Genomic DNA, 18,442 nt, shown 5'->3' with positions numbered 1-18,442 from the left:
GCCAAACCAGCACAGCCCCAGTGCCACGTGTGGCCCTCGGGAAATTTTCCATCACTGGGTAGGAGAGATTAGCTTTTCAAAAATTGTAACATAAATTACATCGTTTTCTCCTTCCCTTTCCTCCCTTCAAACCCTTCCAAGTTTGCCTGCTTTCAAATTCATGGCCTCTTTTTCTTTAACTGTTGTTGTATATATGTATATATCTTTAAAACTCTAACATACCTACTAATTTCGGTTCTGTAAAAATTTTAAGGCTCTTTAACTTGTTTATTCTAGGTCAGCAAATACTAACAAATCTGTAGATGTATGCATTTGCCAATTTAAATAAAGGCTTCTAGAAGGGAAGTTTTAAAACTAATGCACATGTATATTTGTTATCCAAAGCTACATATGTTTGGATAGATTATGTTTAACAAGGCACATGGATATCCTCTAAACAGCTCTGTATAAGATAACCATTCTGATGGGCATTTGGTTCACTATAAACATGTTGGAAAACCCCACACGATGAAATGAAATAAAGTGCAGACTTCCAGTTTGAGAAGATGTTTTCCTGAAGAGCCCATGTAAGAAAATATACACAAATTTGGAAAACAACTTTACAGTAAATAATGGAAAACGATTTGCAGAGAGTGTGGCCAGCTATGAAAGTAAATGATAACATTCTCTAGTAATTCAGCCTCCTTGAATAATAAACATGCTATTTCCACTACATCTGTGAGTGCTGGACAGAGGTGTGGCAAAGGAGCAGGAGGATGGACATAGAGGCTGGGTTGGAACATTAGGAATGATTTTCTACAGATAACTAACTGGGCATCCAAAGCCCTATTGCTGAGTAGCAATTTGCCGGCGATAAAATTAGGGGGAAGTTATTTAAGATCCAAGGTGTTCTAAAGGGGGTAGAATATTTATTCAGCCCATTCTATAAGGAAGCTTCTTAAAAGTCAAGAAGTGTCCCGTTTTTAGATTTCAGTTAATCTCCATGGTGGGGAACTAAGTCCATGGGGTAGTTTTACTAGGTTCTATAGGATAGGAAGTTAAAGTTTTACCAGAAAAGTATATATAGGAGACAAAGCTCAAGCAGGTATAAAGTTTTCACTTAATTTCTCAACTTTAGCTTTAATAATAATAATAATAACAGTTATATGGTTATTGTAAAGATTAAATGAAATAAAGCCTCTAAAAAAGCTTAGCACACTGACTGGTTCATAGACTAATTTCTATTAAGATAATGAATATGAACTTTAAAAGAGTGACGAACATCTCTTTCTCTGTCTCTCTTTCTGTCTCTCTCTCTGTGTACTCACATTGTTTTTGGGTACACATTTCTGTGTGCATGAGTGTGAAGTCCAGATGTCAACATTGGCATTATTAGGTGCTCTCCACTTTTAATTTTTGAGACAGTGTCTCAAGGGGCCAGAGGCTGGAACATTCCAAGTAGGCTAGGATCTGTCTATTTCCATAGACTCAGCACTAGGATTTCAAGCGCACACAACGATATACACGTGTTCTTTGTAAGGTAGGTTTTGGAGTCAAACTCAGGTCTTCACGCTTGCAAGGCAAGCATTTTTAAAACAGAACTATCTCCTTTATCTTAATATTTCTCAAAAAGACAATGCTTCATTGAAACATCATTATTTTGACTCCACAGCCATTTTATTGCATAGAATTTAAACTACATATCCTCAAAATTCTGTCAAAATAAAAGAGAAAAATCAGATGGGATAGTGTTAGGATTTGGTCTACATGAAATCTGAGCTTTTAAATCTCTATATAGTGATATAATCAAATATTCTTTCTTAAGTATTAATGTGGAATTCCCCTCTGTATGCTAATAAAGAAGCTGCTCTGGCCTATGGCAGGGCAGAAAAGAGCTAGGTGGGGAAAACTAAACTAAATGCAGGGAGGAAGAAGGCAGAGTCAGGGAGACACCATGTAGCTGCCAAAGGAGGAAGACATTGTAACCTTACCAGTAAGCCACAGTCCCATGAAGATACATAGATTAATAAAAATGGGTTAATTTAAGATGTAAGAGTTACTTAATAAGAAGCCTGAGTTAATAGGCCAAACAGTGTTGTAATTAATATAGTTTCAGTGTGATTATCTGGGTCTGGTTGGCAGGATTCAGTTCCGGTTCCCAGCGCACGCAGAGGACTGTGGATCGCTACTTTACTGTGAGTTTATCCCCAAATAAGTAAACCTTTGTTATACTCCATTCTGGTCTATTGTGGAACTCTTTGGTACTACCACAAAGTATAAGCACCAGAAGAGTAAAATCTTGGCTATCTCTTTTACCTAGACACCCAGAACAATGTCTGGGCTATTGCCCCAGAGCAATAAAGACTCAACAAGCATATTGTGAGTGGGGAATCCCTTATAGAATTATAAACAATTTAGGAGCTAAAAGGACTCACACATACATTCTTATCCTTATAAAAATAATTTCTCGGGGCTGGAGAGATGGCTCAGTGGTTAAGAGCATTGCCTGCTCTTCCAAAGGTCCTGAGTTCAATTCCCAGCAACCACATGGGAACCATCTGTAAAGATGTCTGGCGCCCTCATCTGGCCTTCAGGCATACAGACAGAATATTGTATACATAATAAGTAAATAAATAAATATTTAAAAAAATAATTTCTCTAATGGCTTATAGATGCTGATCTTTAACTTTAAAAAGAAATATGTAATTCTTTAAAAATAATTAGAATACTATTGCTACATAATAAAATCATGGTCATAACATGGAATAACTTTTAAAATGATCATTTTGCTCTATTATATTAAAGGTCTTTGTAGAAAACAATATGAAAGTTTTGTAAGAGTAATACACTAATAATCTAATATATAACCAATGCTAAACCAATATATGGGTTTACAGTACTTTCTAATAGCCAATTTTGCTTAAGGCTTGGAAGTATCTTTAGACTGCTTTTTGCATTTTCTGGAAGAGATAGTTCAAACTTTATCAAACATCCCACACTCTGGGAGAAGTTCCCTCTATTTGCAGAAAGTTGGAGCCATCTTTTGACCAGTAGACTATGAGGAGGAGAGAAGTGCTTTATTTACATTTAGGCGAAAACTAGTGAAACTGAATTTCCTGTGTGTCTTACTTCCACTCACCCCAACTTTCTGGGCTTATTATTCAGAGGGCAGAGTTACCAGCTTTAGCAGCTTTGCCCAGTCTCCCTCAGATTGCATAAGCCTCACTCAGGGTGCTAACTCCCAAGGCCTTTATATACTTTTAAAATTTTGGGAAATGCCCATTAGTTATTCTGACTAGTATTCAAGTACATAACCTTAAAAATGGTTTAATTTGAGGAAGAATGGGCTTCAAAAGAGACTCTTATATTTCACGTCTGAGATAACCAAATTATATCTTTTTGTTTTTCTCTCTCATTCTTTGATTGGACTTCATAATTAATTATAAATTGACTCCCATGCTATTGACAACTGGATACATGGCTGAGCAGATAGATCCATCTATGGGCCCTTAAAAGTTGAAGATAAATTAGATATTAAACAAAGAAATCATGGATACATATGTAATTATTGTTCTAGTTACTTTTCCTGGAGCTGTGTGGAGCAGGGTTTATTTTGTCTCACATTTCATGGCCCAATGGCAGGGAAGTCAAGATGGAGTGCAGTGACTGCTCACATTGCACCCATATGCTCAGCTCAGCTCCTTTTATTCTTTTCCTTTTTTTTTTTTTCAAGACAGGGTTCTTTTGTGTAGCATTGGCTGCCCTGGAACTAGCTCTGAAGACCAGGCTGGCCCCAAACTCACCCCCTCTGCCTTCCAAGCGATTGGATTAAAGACTGGAAAAGGACCAAGTATAGGGCTGGGAAGATAGGCAATTTGTAGGTAGCCAGGAAGGACAGTGGGGGCTCAGTGAAACAAAAATGTATAAAGCAATTTTCACAAATATTTCTAATTTCTACCTTTTATCCATGACTTGAATTTTTTTTTCTAGCATCAATTCCTTTAAAACTTCCATAGATTCTGCTCTTTTTTTTTTTTTAAACCACATTTAGTGGGACTGTATATATTTCTGGATCTGTTTAAGAGAAGTTTTGTCCTTTGGCTAAGACCTCCCAAGCTTTATGAAAACATCTATTTATCCTGGGACAACAGGAGATTTTCAAGCCCGTTACAGCTTTCACTTGCACTGCCAAAAGGAAAGAACAGAAGGTTTCAATCGTCTTTTAACTGGACCTTGCTCAGGTCCCTAGGGCAGGGGGCTTAACCCAACTCACATTTGATTTTAGGCTCTCGCTAGCTGCAGTTTCTTTTCACAATATGTACAAAAGCCCAGGTTTTCTATGACAGTCTACTGAAATGCTCCATCTTCCTCAGTACTTAGCAGTGCTAAGAAGTCACCATTTACTGTGCATTGCTGTTCTGTCCTTCTCGGAACTGTTGTCCTGTTTGGAATTTTGTCCTGTATGTACGTGATGTTGTGATTGCCCTGCTTTTCCAGAACCAGGCAGCACTTCCTCCTGAGCCTGCGCACTAGTTTACCTCTCAGAATATCATGTTGTCACCATAGTAGCTGCATGGCTGGGTTCAGCTTTAGATCTGTCACTGTTCAAAGCAATTCTGTGAAAAGATGAAATATTTCTCTTGGCTAGAGGTGACTAAAAGCTTTGCTTTAATTCATTTGTTGCTTTGATATTATAAAAAATTTTAAATTTTAAGATCTGAGACCAATAAGATGGTGAAGGTATTTAAGCTAGTGCCATAACGTACCTGTCCCATTTTGTAGAGGAAATCAACCAGGCCACTGTCGGCATTCCTATCTCCTTTCCTAATAAGATAAATGAAATTATCCTTCCTGTTATATTTTGACTTAAAAATATTAAAGATTCTATCTGTGTACTTGGGCAAGGTTCTTCAATCAAAGAAGAAATTCTTCAATCTAGAGAAGCCATTTTTATGAAAATAAGGGAGAGAAAACAAACAGGAATTTTGTTTTTAATAAAAATAGAATTAGACCCAATTGACCTCAGGTTTCAGATGACCTTCCTGACCCTACTAAGTAGAGTAAGGACATATAAAAACAGCAGCAAAGGATTCGCTAGCAATACAGATAGAAATTTATTTCACTGAGAAAGAAACTATTTTAATTTCAAGGATGTTATGTTATTACAATTATTAATTTGAAATATACTAAAAGATTTCCCCTAGTCTCATAGATCAGTTATAAATATTAATGGAATTCCCACAGATTCTTTTCAGATTCTAATATTTAATATTCATTTCTATCATGCAGGAAATTCAACATCCTGGATGGTATATGTGGATCACTCTAATTATGTAAGTGAGTACATATATGAAGTTTATAGGGGGATTCACCATTAAATATACCAAGGTCTGTACAGGATCCTAGAGAGTACATTAAAGTCTTCTCCACCCACTTAATAACAAGAATGTCACTAGTAATAAGGTAAAGACTCTTGAGGCTGAATGGAGTCAATAATGTTAAAAGTAGCAAAAAGACGGACTAGCGATTCTGGGCAGTTAAAAATGCTGTGACATGAAACTTAGTGGAGCAATTTCCTGTGATGAGACTCTGTAGTTAGACTTTGAACCTTGCTTTTGAAATAGTCTTCATCTTTGCAGTCAGTTCTCTTTAGATGCTGTCCTACTCGCATCATCTTGTAAACCAAAGTCTTATTGAAAAGGGATCTGAGACTTCACCAACAGGAAGAACCCCACTGAATGTACTGTGCTCCGAGTTTAACACCTTAAGATATTGTTTAGCCTCACTAGATGTAAGAGCTGTCACTTTAACAAGGATAACATTTGAAATACCCATCACACTGGCATTTTGTCTCATTCTCAAAATTAGTATGCTTATATAAATTATAGAATAATAGCATAAAATTTTTTTACATTATAAAAATAGCACTTACTATGAACATTTCTGGCACTATACCTGGGGACTTGTATATATTATTTTATTCAATCCTTATAACATTTTAGAGAGACAGTATAATTTTCATATAGCACTATGAAACTCAGAACAACCAAGAAACATGGCTACACAGTTGTTAGTTGAGTGACATGAAGATGCTGGCATTGAACTGATTTTACTCTACAGAGAGAGGAGCAACATCACGTGGGTCAACCTAATTCTAAGTGATGGATTACAACTTAAAGGTAGGGTTGTTATGTTTTAAAGCCCATTGCATAGTCAAGATGGAGGAAGGACAGAGATGAGAGCATGGAATGAGATATCTTGATTGAGGAAGCCATTCTGGAGCTAGCAAAAAACCTGGCTCTAGAGAAATTTCCAGGAATCCACAGGAATGACCCCAGCTAAGACCCTAAGCAATAGAGCAGAAGAGGCCTGAACTTGCCTTTCCCTGTAGTCAGACTGATGAATATCTTAAATATCACCATAGAACCTTCATCCAGCAGCTGATGGAAACGGAGGAAGAAACCCACATTGGAGCACTGGACTAAGCTCCCAAAGTGCAGTTGAAGAGTGGAAGGAAGGAGAATATGAAAAAAGAGGTAAAGACCATGATGGGTACATTAACTGAAACAGTCTACCTGAGCTAATGGGAGCTCACCAAGGCCAGACTGGGAAGGAACAAGCATAGGACCAAACTAGTCCCTCAGAGTATGGTTGACAGTTACATGGCTGGGGCAGACTGAGGGGCCACTGGCAGTGGCACAAGGATTTATCCCTACTGCTTTTACTGGCTTTTTAGGAACCTATTCTTTTTGGATGGATGCCTTGCTCAGCCTAGATCTAGTAGGCAGGGACTTGAACCTTCCACAAAGCAATGTGCCTTACCCTCTCTGAGGAGTGGATGGGGGATAGGGTGGGGGATAAGTGGAGTGAATGGGAGGAGGGGAGGAAGTGGGGACTTAGATTGGTATGTATAATGAAAAAGACAGTTTGTTCTCTCTCTCTCTCTCTCTCTCTCTCTCTCTCTCTCTCTTTCTTTTATAAATAAAGTCCATTGCACTATGCTGAGTAACACTGGTAATTGATAACCTATAAAAAGTTAATTACCCACCAACGCTGGATTAAACAAGAACTTATTTGTGAAAGATTACTATTTGTGGTGGTTTGAATGACATGGTACCCATAAGCTCATATATTTGAATGCTTATTCCCCAGTTGGGGAAATATTGGGCAAAGATTAGGTGGTGTTGTCTTAGAGGAGGTGTGTCATGGGGGTGGACTTTGAGTGTTCAAAAGCCCATTCTAGGCCTAGCCTCTGTTTCTGTCTCTGTCTCTCTCTGTTTTTGTTTTTGTTTCTGTCTCTCTGTCTCTCAATCTCTGTTTCTGTCTGTCTCCCTCTGTTTCTTTCTGTCTCTCTCTGTCTATATCTCTCTGTTTCTGTTTCTGTCTATCTATTTCTGTCTCTGTCTACGTCTCTCTCTTTTTCTGTCCCTATCTATGTCTGTCTCTGTTTTTCTCTCTCTGCCTCTGTCCCTCTGTCTGTCTGCCCGAGGATCAGGATGTAAAGCTCTCAGCTACTGCTCCAGCACCATGCCTGTTTGTTTGTCTCCATGATCTTCTTGAACCAACACTCTAAAACTGTAAGCAAGCTCCCAATGAGATGATTTCTTTTATATGATTTGCTCAGTGGTGATGTCTTCTCACAGCAAGGAAGCAGTAACTAAGACACTATCCAGAATAATATTTTAATATTCAAACAGAAAACTGCTAAGTGGAGAAACATCAACTTTATCGAGTTTATCACATATTTTCTAAGTTAAATAGCTCAGCTGGAGCACAGTTGTTTTTCAACCAAGTACTAAAAAGAAATATCTTTCACAAAGAGAACAGCAGGATTCTTTGAAGTGTAACTTTTGAAATTAAAGGCTACATTACAGGGCACCATTGAAAGCAGATGTACATTCTCCGGGGACCTTGGTAAAATGGTACCGAGGATACCTCTCTCTAAAAAAAAAAAAAAAAAAAAAAAAAGGCTTCACTAAAGCTTCCAGATCTCATTGGTAAAACCTCATAGTCCAGTAGTTCCAATATAATATTCACTTAATATTCTAGTCACCAAGAGCTGGTTTCTATTCACTATTGCTAGAGATTCATTTATTATTCAATTGATAGAGCCTTCAGATCTATCAATTTAATGGAGAGTTCATTCATTTTTTTATAATTTAAGGGTAACAGTAACAGGTTCCTAGTTTGCCTTAAAGGTAAACAATTTGTTACCCAGCCATTTCTTTTCCTGGCAAGCTAAGTGGATGGCCAGTGCAAAGTTGCACATTCTCAAGTGTTATTTCAGGGGCAGGGAAAGGCTCTTCAGACTTGCGTATGAGATATGGCTATCTCAGAAAATATTTGGTAACATTCTCAAGTGTTATTTCAGGGGCAGGGAAAGAAAGGCTCTTCAGACTTGCATGTGAGATATGGCTATCTCAGAAAATATTTGGTAAACACTAGATACTCAATCCTTTGATCCCATGATGATAATGTCAATTTTCAATATTGATCAGGATAAGAAGGACCAGTGACTTTATAGCATATATGGAGAATGATGACTCATATTTACACTGAAGGACAGAACCTCTAATTTTGGTCAGATCAGCAGTTCCCTTAGCCCACGAGACATTGAAATTTATCTGAGGAAAAATTCTTGAAAGTAAGAGAAATGGTGAAATTGTTTTCTGAAGGGCCTCTAGGTAAAGGAATGATCCCATATCTTCTGGATAGTGTTGTCATGGTCACAGATAAAAATGGACCACAATTGAAAACTTGTCAAGCTTTCATCCAGCTCAAGCCTTTGCTATTGCTCAGGACCTGAGGCTCACAAGCTGTCTGCATTTTCCACAATTTTACAATACAGTTCTCAGCTTGCAAAGGCTTTGAGATGCCTCCAGAATGATGAAGAGCAGGCACTTGTCTGGGAAGCTGAGCAGCACACATTATTTTGAGCCCTGGCTTACAGCTCAGTGCTGACAGCCTCATTTCAGAGCGCAATAAGGACCTAACTTGAAGATCTTTCAAAACAGCCCAGTCTTACAGACATAGCCTTTGTTCAGTTTCTCTCTCTTCTAACAGCTGATATGGTTGCAGGTATTATGGAAACACTGACTTGTGCTTTCTATTCCAGAGGATGAATTCTTTCTTAATTCAAAATAAGGTTCTTGTCCAGATGTGAGGGTTGCCATATTAATTCAGCTGACAAGAGATTCTTCTAAGGAACCCATTTAAACATTTCTACCTAATTTCAGCAAAGATATTGCAAAAAGTACCTGGTCTTTAACATATCACACCAGCCCCTTTTTCAAGCAAAAAAAGAAACAAGGACATGAAACAATTGCTCAGATTAGGATCATCTTGAGACAGTAGGAAGTTACAGGAACGTTGCAGAGAAATTTACACAACAAACAATTTAAAAAATCTTTAAATCCCTTAGGCTCATCCTTTATTTTCTCATCTAAAATAATTACTTGGTGTGTGATGACAAAGCTTCTAAGTATTCTTTTAAAATTCCTCTATGTTTACACTCTATATTGTATAGGTCCTTACATGGCTTTCTACTTATTAGAAGTCTCAGTGAAGCAAACACAAATGGAGCCTTTGACTTTCAGAATCTTCCATTTGATCACTTCATGAAACTACATTGGAGACTTAGGAATTGTCAATTCTTTGTGCAATGATTGGCACGAAGAAAGCACTCAAAGCTTATTTGTGCATATTTGTCCAATTGAATAAGTTAAAAATGGAAAACATGTAATTAAAGAAATCTTGGACTTTTAACCTAGCTGAAAGAAACTGTCACTGTGTTTGTGTGTGTGTGCTCACACATGTGTGCACCACAGGATAGACACACAGAGACACAGACACAGAAAAAGACACACACACACATCCTAGTAATATTCTTCATACTTCGGACTATTTCTGATGTATACATTTAGTTGACTTAGCTGATATTCTCTTTCCAAGCCTGGCACCAATTATCATACTGAAACAAATTGCTTGGCAAGTGGGTGGACAAGTATTATTTTAGATGTAATCTCTCATTGAGGGCAGATTGACAGGGCAACCAGAGGCTAAAAGGGGTCTGTTGTTTGGTATGACTTTGTATGTAAATGTTCTCCTTACAAAATAGGCTGAGTTATTTCATTCTCTAATGAAAGACCGTCTGTGTTCAAATGTGGGAAATACATAAAATGAGATTATTTCACAACTTATACTTAATACTTTAAATACCTATATATATATATATATATATATATACATACAACATGCATTTTTATAAAAGTGCTTACATATGTTATATATGAGTGGGTATATAGATATTTTTTACATGTTTAAATATATAACTGTTTCTTGTTAATTTATTACTCCAAGTTTTGATAATATATATCCATATATATGTCCTATGATACTCTATAGCATAACTATAATAATGCCTATTTGCAATTAGTGTTTGACTTCTCTTAATTAAATTGTCTTATCTTATTTATATGGAAGCATCAGTTTTATAATTAAACTTAAAACCTGCTATTTCTATAATACAGTTTTGTAAGTTGTCCTATTATTTTAGTATGGTTGCTATTTACTCTGAGAATCTTTAAATATACTACTAGGTACCAGACCCACTGACTTATTATCATTTGCTAAGTGCCATGTAAAGTCCTTACTTGAAATATATACCCAAACTGTTTACTCTTCAATAACTCTTCTGGATTATTAATACCTAACAGTACTGATGAGGATGCAGACAGGTTAAGTCATTTATTGTTATACTATTAGTAAGTTGAATATGAGCAGCTTAACTCCTGGCTTAGATTAACACCAAATTCAAGATGTTTGAGGTGTCTCAGATATCTCAGGTGGTAAACACATCACTGATATGGCATATTCTTGCCCTCTCCATATGAACGACATTGCTAATTATATTTGGAATCCTTATTTACTGAGTGTGTAGCCTTCCTTGGAATTACTGTTGTATGTCCTTTGTAGTAAGTACATGTTAAAAGATTTGTACTTGTATTTGAGAACTATTTATCATTCATATATGTCTAAGCAAGTTCTATAGAATAATATAGACTACATAGTATAGCAAGAACTGGCAATATGTTTACCAAACCCATTTTTCTTCTTCCTATATGTATGGGTAAAAGACAGGTCCAACTTGACTTCATTGTGCTCTAATTAACAGAATGTGAGCCTACCTAATGTATATTGTCTGTAGATCTATCCTTCCCCTTCTTCCATCAATTTATTGAATACCTGTAGAGATAGTAAGTTGAAAGATAGAGAACTCTGTGTCCATTAATAATTTACTTTTTATTTTAATATTCTTAAATATCCACAAACCTTTTAAAAGATTTTATTTTCTGTGTATATAAACTTTGCTTGTCTGTATATCTGTTCACTATGTGTATGCAGTGCCCATAGAGACCAGAAAAAGGCATCAGATCCTCTGAGATTGGAGTTAACAGTTGTGAACTGCCATATGGGTGCTGGGAATTGAACCCAGGTCCTCAGGAAGAGCAGTCAGTGCTTTTAACCACTGAGCCGTCTTTCCACCATGTTTTAAAAAATCTTTAATTGCATATACTAATTGCATTTATTTATGGGACACAGTGATAATTTGATACAGATGTACAACATATGAGGATCAAACCAGATGACTGGCATTTCCATGTCCTTAAATGTTTATTGTCTAAAGAAGCTTTTTGAAGAAAGATACCTACCAATCAATACCCATTTGGGCTGATCAAGAAGTAAACATCTGTCATACTTAGGTCATTAAAGTTTTACATGTGCTTGCTATTTAAAATAATCTGATAAGTACAAGGTTCATGCTAGAACATATTGCTAGATGGATTCAGAACAAGAATTTTAACCTAGATCTTAATTTTATTATGAAGTTCTCCCACATTAATCTTAATCATTAATCTTAAAAATAATTTCAAAAATCATTGAAGTGAGTTAGGGAGCTTTTCATTATAATATTATAATAAAAATCTGAGGTTTACATTGGCTAAGAGGTTTTGAGGTTTTGGCCCATCGTGCTTGACTTCATTGATATTGGGCTTGTGGTAAGGAAGCACACCACAGCTGGAGCTGCTGATCTCATGACTGGGAAACAAAATAGAGAGCAAAAGAAGCTCTGGGGTCCCAGTATGCCTTTCAAGGGCACAGCCCAGGTGACCAGGTCTCACCTTCTTATGTTTACATCTCTTCCCAAGTGAGGGTTAGGCCTCTTAAACACATTAGTCTTTAGGAGACTGGACTGTGACTGAAAAAGCAGGGGATAAAACCGGACTCTCTGAATATGGTGGACAATGAGGGCTGCTGAGAAGCCAAGGACAATGGCACTGGGTTCTGATCCTACTACATGTTCTGGCTTTGTGGGAGCCTAGCCAGGTTGGATGTTCACCTTCCTAGACCAGGATGGAGGGGGGAGGACTTTGGACTTTCCACAGGGCAGGGAACCCTGACTGCTCTTCAGACTTGAGAGGGAGGGGGAGAGGAGTGGGGGAGGGAGAGAGGAGTGGGGGAAGGGGGGGAGGAGTGGGAGGCTGGGAGGAGGCGGAAATTTTTTTTCTCAATAAAAAAAAAAGATCCAAACTATTAAAATGATAAAGGCATTTTAAAACCTATAATACCTCAGATTCTAATTCCATAAAATTGAATGCTTTCAGGACCAGACCTATCTGGCCTGATGTTCCTGCCACATAGACAAAAGATAACATCAAGTCGGGATTTATCAGTGTATACTGAAAATTTTTCATAGGTTGGATGGACCTTCAAATGACCCATTATTCAGTACATTTGTAAAATTCTTGAATAATTGAAGGTGCTTAGATTTTTGTTAAGAAAAGTTGTTGCTATAGGCTTTATACAAGTGAATGCACACACCAGAGAAGATAAGCTTCCGTGTAGTTGACAGAAGAAGGCAGGTATTCCTTGGAAACTTGGAGCACCACCACAATAGGAATATAACCAAACATGATTTCTAACTTATGTGGTGCCTTGGCTCTAAAATTGTGTGGTGGCTGATATTAAGAGAAACTTATTATTACAAAAATTGACAACCATGAGAGATTCTTGATATTATGTTTTGCTTTTTTCAGACCCATTCAGTTTTATAAATGATCACTTCAGTGTTGCATGGGTGCTTTCTCACACCCTCCCACCTCACTTGTAGAGAAAACTTAATCTGTTCAGAGATAGACTCTTCCTCTCCTCTTGGGTGACTTTCCCAGGAGAAAAGAGCCCTCTGTCCTCTACATGCAACCCAGCTATTTAACCTAATCTCACTCAAGAAAACATAAATCTACTGAAATAGCACAAAAAGGCTGTATCTTAGCGAGAGTTTCTGTTGCTGTGACCATGGACTGACACTTTAGGAATCACCACCAGAGCCAAGTTTTCTTCCTTTTAAGTTGATCTCTCAGGTGTTGACTTAGACTGCTCGTTTGTTCTTGGCCACCCAGACCCAAAATAATCACACAGAAACTGTATTATTACAACACTGTTTGGTCTATTAGCTCATGCTTCTTATTGGCTATCTCTTATATCTTAAATTAACTCATTTCTATTAATCTGTATCACCATATGGTTGTGGCTCTATCCAGAGTCCTGCATCTGTCTCTTTGGGTGGCTATGTGGCTTCACCCTGACTCCGCCTACTCTCTCCTCCTCTATCTGCTTGGAATTCCTACCTTGCCCTATTCTGCATTGCAATAGGTCCATAGCAGCTTCTTTGCTAACCAATGGTATTCACAGCATACAGAGGGGAATCCCATATCACTCAGGTATTTGTCATGGTGATAAAAACACTGAGCAGCATAGGCTTCACTTATGAATTTCTTTCTTCATTTTATTTTGTGCTAGGGTTGGACCTACATCTTTGTATATATTAGACACATGTTCTATCACTGAGAGACTCCCTATGTCACCAACACATCAGTCTAGGAAATGTGTCATTTGTCCATAGTAAATCATACAAATGATCTTATATTGTTTTAAACATGTTTTCTGTTACATACAGGTGAATATATATCCTCATAGAGATCCTAAGATAATGTCTAAGTCATGATATATAACGTGAGAAGATCAGGGATTATTTGCCTTTCCTCAGAACACACAGGTGTAGAGTTGGCATGGCTACACCTCACAGCTAATGCCCATTGCTGTTACAGGCAGTTCCTAGCTGCTGATCAGATGTGGAATTATGCTAACATAAGCAGCACAGCCCTTGGGGAGTTTTAAGTTGTAGGAGAAACATCTTTTCTGGGACTGTGTGCTCTGACAGAGAAAACACTCCAGCTGAGGCCTATCATAAACTTCTGGCAAGCCAAGAGACATGAGTTGGTGATTTTATCAGGCAAGACTTCCAACTAATGGGCCGCTGAGAGCGTTGCTGTACAGTGAAGTGCTGTAATAAACTCAACCATGATTTCTTTTGTTGAGTTCTATCACCTTAGATCATCACGGTTTATTTATGAAGACATTACCTTAGACAATACCACAGTGCTATGGATATGAATACACACACTTTTCTCTGAAATCAATCAGTTGCCTTTTCCTTGTGATTCAACCTTCCTTCCTTCCTTCCTTCCTTCCTTCCTTCCTTCCTTCCTTTTTTCCCTCCCTCCCTTCTTTCCTTCTGTGTGTGTGTGTGTGTGTGTGTGTGTGTGTGTGTGTGTATGTGTGTGCAGCATGTATGTGTGTGTTTTCCCTGACTTACTCTGCACCTCTGGCTGGCCCAGAATTTGCTGTGCAGACCTGAAACTTTCAGAGATCATGCCTCTACAACACATGGTCTTGCAAATCAAATTTAAGTTTTAGAACTATCTTTAACCAAAAGGTAGAGTATGGAGTTCACTGAGTCCTAGGAAGGTTCTCATGAGACATTTGCCAGTCACTTTAGTTATATTGTATGTGAACCAATTTTACTCCATTTAAAAAAGATGAAATGTACATAGACATCAAAATATTACAGAACTGATGGATTTCACAGCATGGTAAAATTTACCTTTTAATATAGCTGGGGAAGTGAAAGGTCAGCAATTACCAAATTTAAAAAGCCTAAACAAAATAACCCACTGGAATCTCTCCAAAAACCAGACAAAGAGAGAAATGTTATATATACACATATGCAAATTAAAGAAAGAGAACCCAGGCCATTTTGCAATCTTAAGCCTTCTGACAGTATTTTTATGAACTCAGTAAAACAAACCACGTGGTACAAGATTTTCTGGAAAACCTTTCTGGTTTCACTGTGTACTTCATGACTGAGCAAATGTGACATTATGTTTTATCCCCTGTGGCTTGGAGTTAAACACTTGCTCTGTTCAGAATGGCAACACTCAATTAAACAGCATTTTTCTCAACCCACACCCACCATCATTGCTGTGTTCAAGGGAAATAACGGGAGTACTGACCTATATTGCGTTTCTTATTATCAATGGAGATGAAGCGTATACAGGGATTACTGCTGATGTACTGGCCAGCCCAAGGGACGTCAATCTTCATGCCTGCTTCATAAAAGAGGCCCAGAGCATAGCGGGAGGAATAGCTCACAGATGCCAGTTGTTGCCTTTGGAATTCACTAATGACTGTGGAAGAAAAAACAAAACACAAACTCAAAAATATCATCTTTCCCTTTAGTCATCAAGTCCAAACTTCCTTCACACAAGACCCAAGTATGCCCTGCAGTCCCGTCTTGCTCACCATGAATTCTCAAAAGTAATGTAAGATGCTCTTTTTTTTCTATTTTTTTTATAATGTTTACTAATGCTGGCACAATTACATCTAGTAAGAAGAAGGTTCGAGTTCATTAGACTCCCAATCAAGTCTCTCAAAATCTCCTCACAGTTGCTGCTCTAGCTTCATATTCTCTTTGCTGGCCATGGACTGTCTGGCAACATTATAGATTTTATAAACTTGCTGCTTAACTATGAGTTGAATGCTTTTTCTAATTATTGCCACAACATTTCACACAGTATAATCATAATCTTTAAGGTTGAGTATAATCATAATCTTTAAGGTTGAGTATTATTTCCATGCCATAGGTGAAGAGACTGTAGCCCCTTCAATACGCCTAAGTCATTTAATTTGCTAGTCTGTCACCTTCCCATTTATCGAACTGTAGCAGTTCTACAGTTTATCCCCCAACCTGTTCCTGCTGGCTGTAGTTTCAGAACAAACTCCAATGCTGCTTTCTTCTCAGACATATATGATTATTTTGCACTCAAAAGTTTGTTGACCGTGTCCTTTACTTTACAGAAGCTTCTCAGTTTCAGGAGGTCTCATTTATTAATTGTTGCTCTCAGTGTCTGTGCTACTGGGGTTATATTTAGGAAGCGGTCTCCTGCGCCAATGTAATCAAGTGTACTTCCTACTTTCTTTTCTGTGAGGTTCAGTGTGGTTGGTTTTTTGTTCAGGTCTTTCATCCATTTGGACTTAAGTTTTGTGCATGGTGATAGATATGGATCTATTTGCATTCTTCTACATGTTGATATCTAGTGATGCCAGCACCATTTGTTGAATATGCTTTCTTTTTTCCACTTTATATTTTTTGCTTCTTTGCCAAAAATCAGGTGTTCGTAGGTATGTGGATTGATATCCAGGTCTTTGATTCAGTTCCATTGGTCCTCCTGTCTGTTTTTATGCCAATACCAGGCTATTTTCATTACTGTAGCTCTACAGTAGAGTTTAAAGCCAGGGGTTTACCTCCAGAAGTTTCTTTATTGTAAAAGATTGCTTTGGCTATCCTGGGTTTTTTGTTTTTCCAAATGAAATTGAGTATTGTTCTTTAAAGGTCTGTGAAGAATTTTGCTGGGATTTTGATGGGAATTGTTCTGAACCTGCAGATTACTTGGTAAGATTGCCATTTTTACTATGTTGTGTATATACCCAAAAGGCTCATTCATACCACAGAGGCATGTGCTCAACTATATTCATAGCAGCATTATTTGTAATAGCCAGTACCTGGAAACAACCTAGATGTCCCATTACTGAAGAATGGATAAAGAAAATGTGGTACATTTACACTGGGTGGATCTAAGAAACAACCATATTGAGTGAGGTAACCCAGACTCAGGAAGACAAATATAATATGTACTCTCATAAGAGGCTTTTAGACATAAAGCAAAGAAAAACCAGCCTACAATCCACAACCCCAGAGAACCTAGACAACAAAGAGGACCCTAATAGAGACATACATGGATCTAAATAGGAAGTAGAAAAAGATAAGATCTCCTGAGTAAATCAGGAACATGGGGGTCATGGGAAAAGGTAGAGGGGGAAAGGGGAGGAAGGGAGAGGAGTGGAGAAAAATGTATAGCACAATAAAAACAATAAAAAAGAAAAAAATCCAAAAGTAAAAGCTTATTATTTCTTCAAGACATCATTTTCTTTTTTACTAAAAAGCTTTCCCTGCTTAATAAACAGATGTTCATCTGACACTGGCCTCATTATATTCAGAGAATAGGGGTCTTATTTTTATTTATGTAATTCACTTTTCAAGCTATGGCTTGATATCAAACTAAGCTTATTGTTTTCTGAAAGAGAAGAGGTGAGTGTTGTAAGTTCCAGAAACTTCCCCAAATTTCCCAATTGTGGAATTAAAAGCACAAATAAACAATCTTTTAATTAAGAAAAATGAAAACAAAGCGATCAACCAAACAAACAAAACTGTGAACTATTGAGAACCTACAAAGGCCTGAAGGATTTTTTTAAAATGAAAGCTAAAGGGGTCAAATAGGTTGACAGCCAAATTGAATCTCACCTCCACCATATTTTCACATGTAGCTAAATTTTAAACAATCTGTCAAGTGGCAAATCCCCTTAGATAGTCTTTTGAAAAGGTAATTGGTATACATGGAGAATACAACTAGCCATAAACACCCATGTCTGATGGGGCATGGGAGCTAAGACTTGTGACTGAAACAATCTAATTTTCAACAGACTCACTTATCAAAAATGTCATCTTTAGGATGTCAAGTTTTTGGTCTTTGAAATGCAGGTTAGACTAAAAGTCTGTCCCATTTTCTTTGAAAAAAGAAAAACCTTCTTATGCTGAAGGAACTAACCTTAAAGGATTCCAAAAAATATGTATGTACACATGTATATATATATTCCAGAAAGCAAAATAATAATTTATCAAGTATCATAGTATATAAAAAAGATAATTGAGGGCCAAGCATGGTAGTGCATACTTTTATTTCCAGAATTCTGGAGGCAGTGAGCGACAGATCTGTAAGTTTGAGGTCATCTGAATCTATATGGGGAGTTCCAGGACAGCCAGGGTTACATAGTGAGGCTCTGTCTCAAAGGAAAAGACACACGATGACAAAGTAAGGCTCAAATGAAAGTGCATAATTTCTATATCATCAACTTTTACTTGAATGCCACCATCCGCCATATTTATTTAATTGTGAGTCAATGGGGATTACATAATCTTTACAGTTATGCAATGTTAATTTGCATA

General features: G+C 37.4%; 1 protein-coding gene across 3 annotated transcripts in view; it reads right to left on the bottom strand.

The window, feature by feature from the left end:
* Rnls (renalase, FAD dependent amine oxidase) overlaps nucleotides 1–18,442 on the bottom strand; it is a 272,223-nt gene that overhangs the window by 73,924 nt on the left and 179,857 nt on the right. For all 3 annotated transcript variants that reach the window (XM_041661928.1, XM_041661927.1, XM_041661929.1), the window contains exon 5: nucleotides 15,393–15,566. In XM_041661928.1, the coding sequence (XP_041517862.1) occupies nucleotides 15,393–15,566 (174 nt within the window). The remainder of the gene's footprint in view (nucleotides 1–15,392; nucleotides 15,567–18,442) is intronic.

Source organism: Microtus oregoni, unplaced genomic scaffold, assembly GCF_018167655.1.
Source record: "Microtus oregoni isolate MIOR12 unplaced genomic scaffold, Mior012 000012F_ref0000307, whole genome shotgun sequence".
NCBI classification, from domain to species: Eukaryota; Metazoa; Chordata; class Mammalia; order Rodentia; family Cricetidae; genus Microtus; species Microtus oregoni.
Note: the sequence above shows the minus strand (reverse complement) of the source record. Positions and strands in the feature narration are given on the sequence as shown.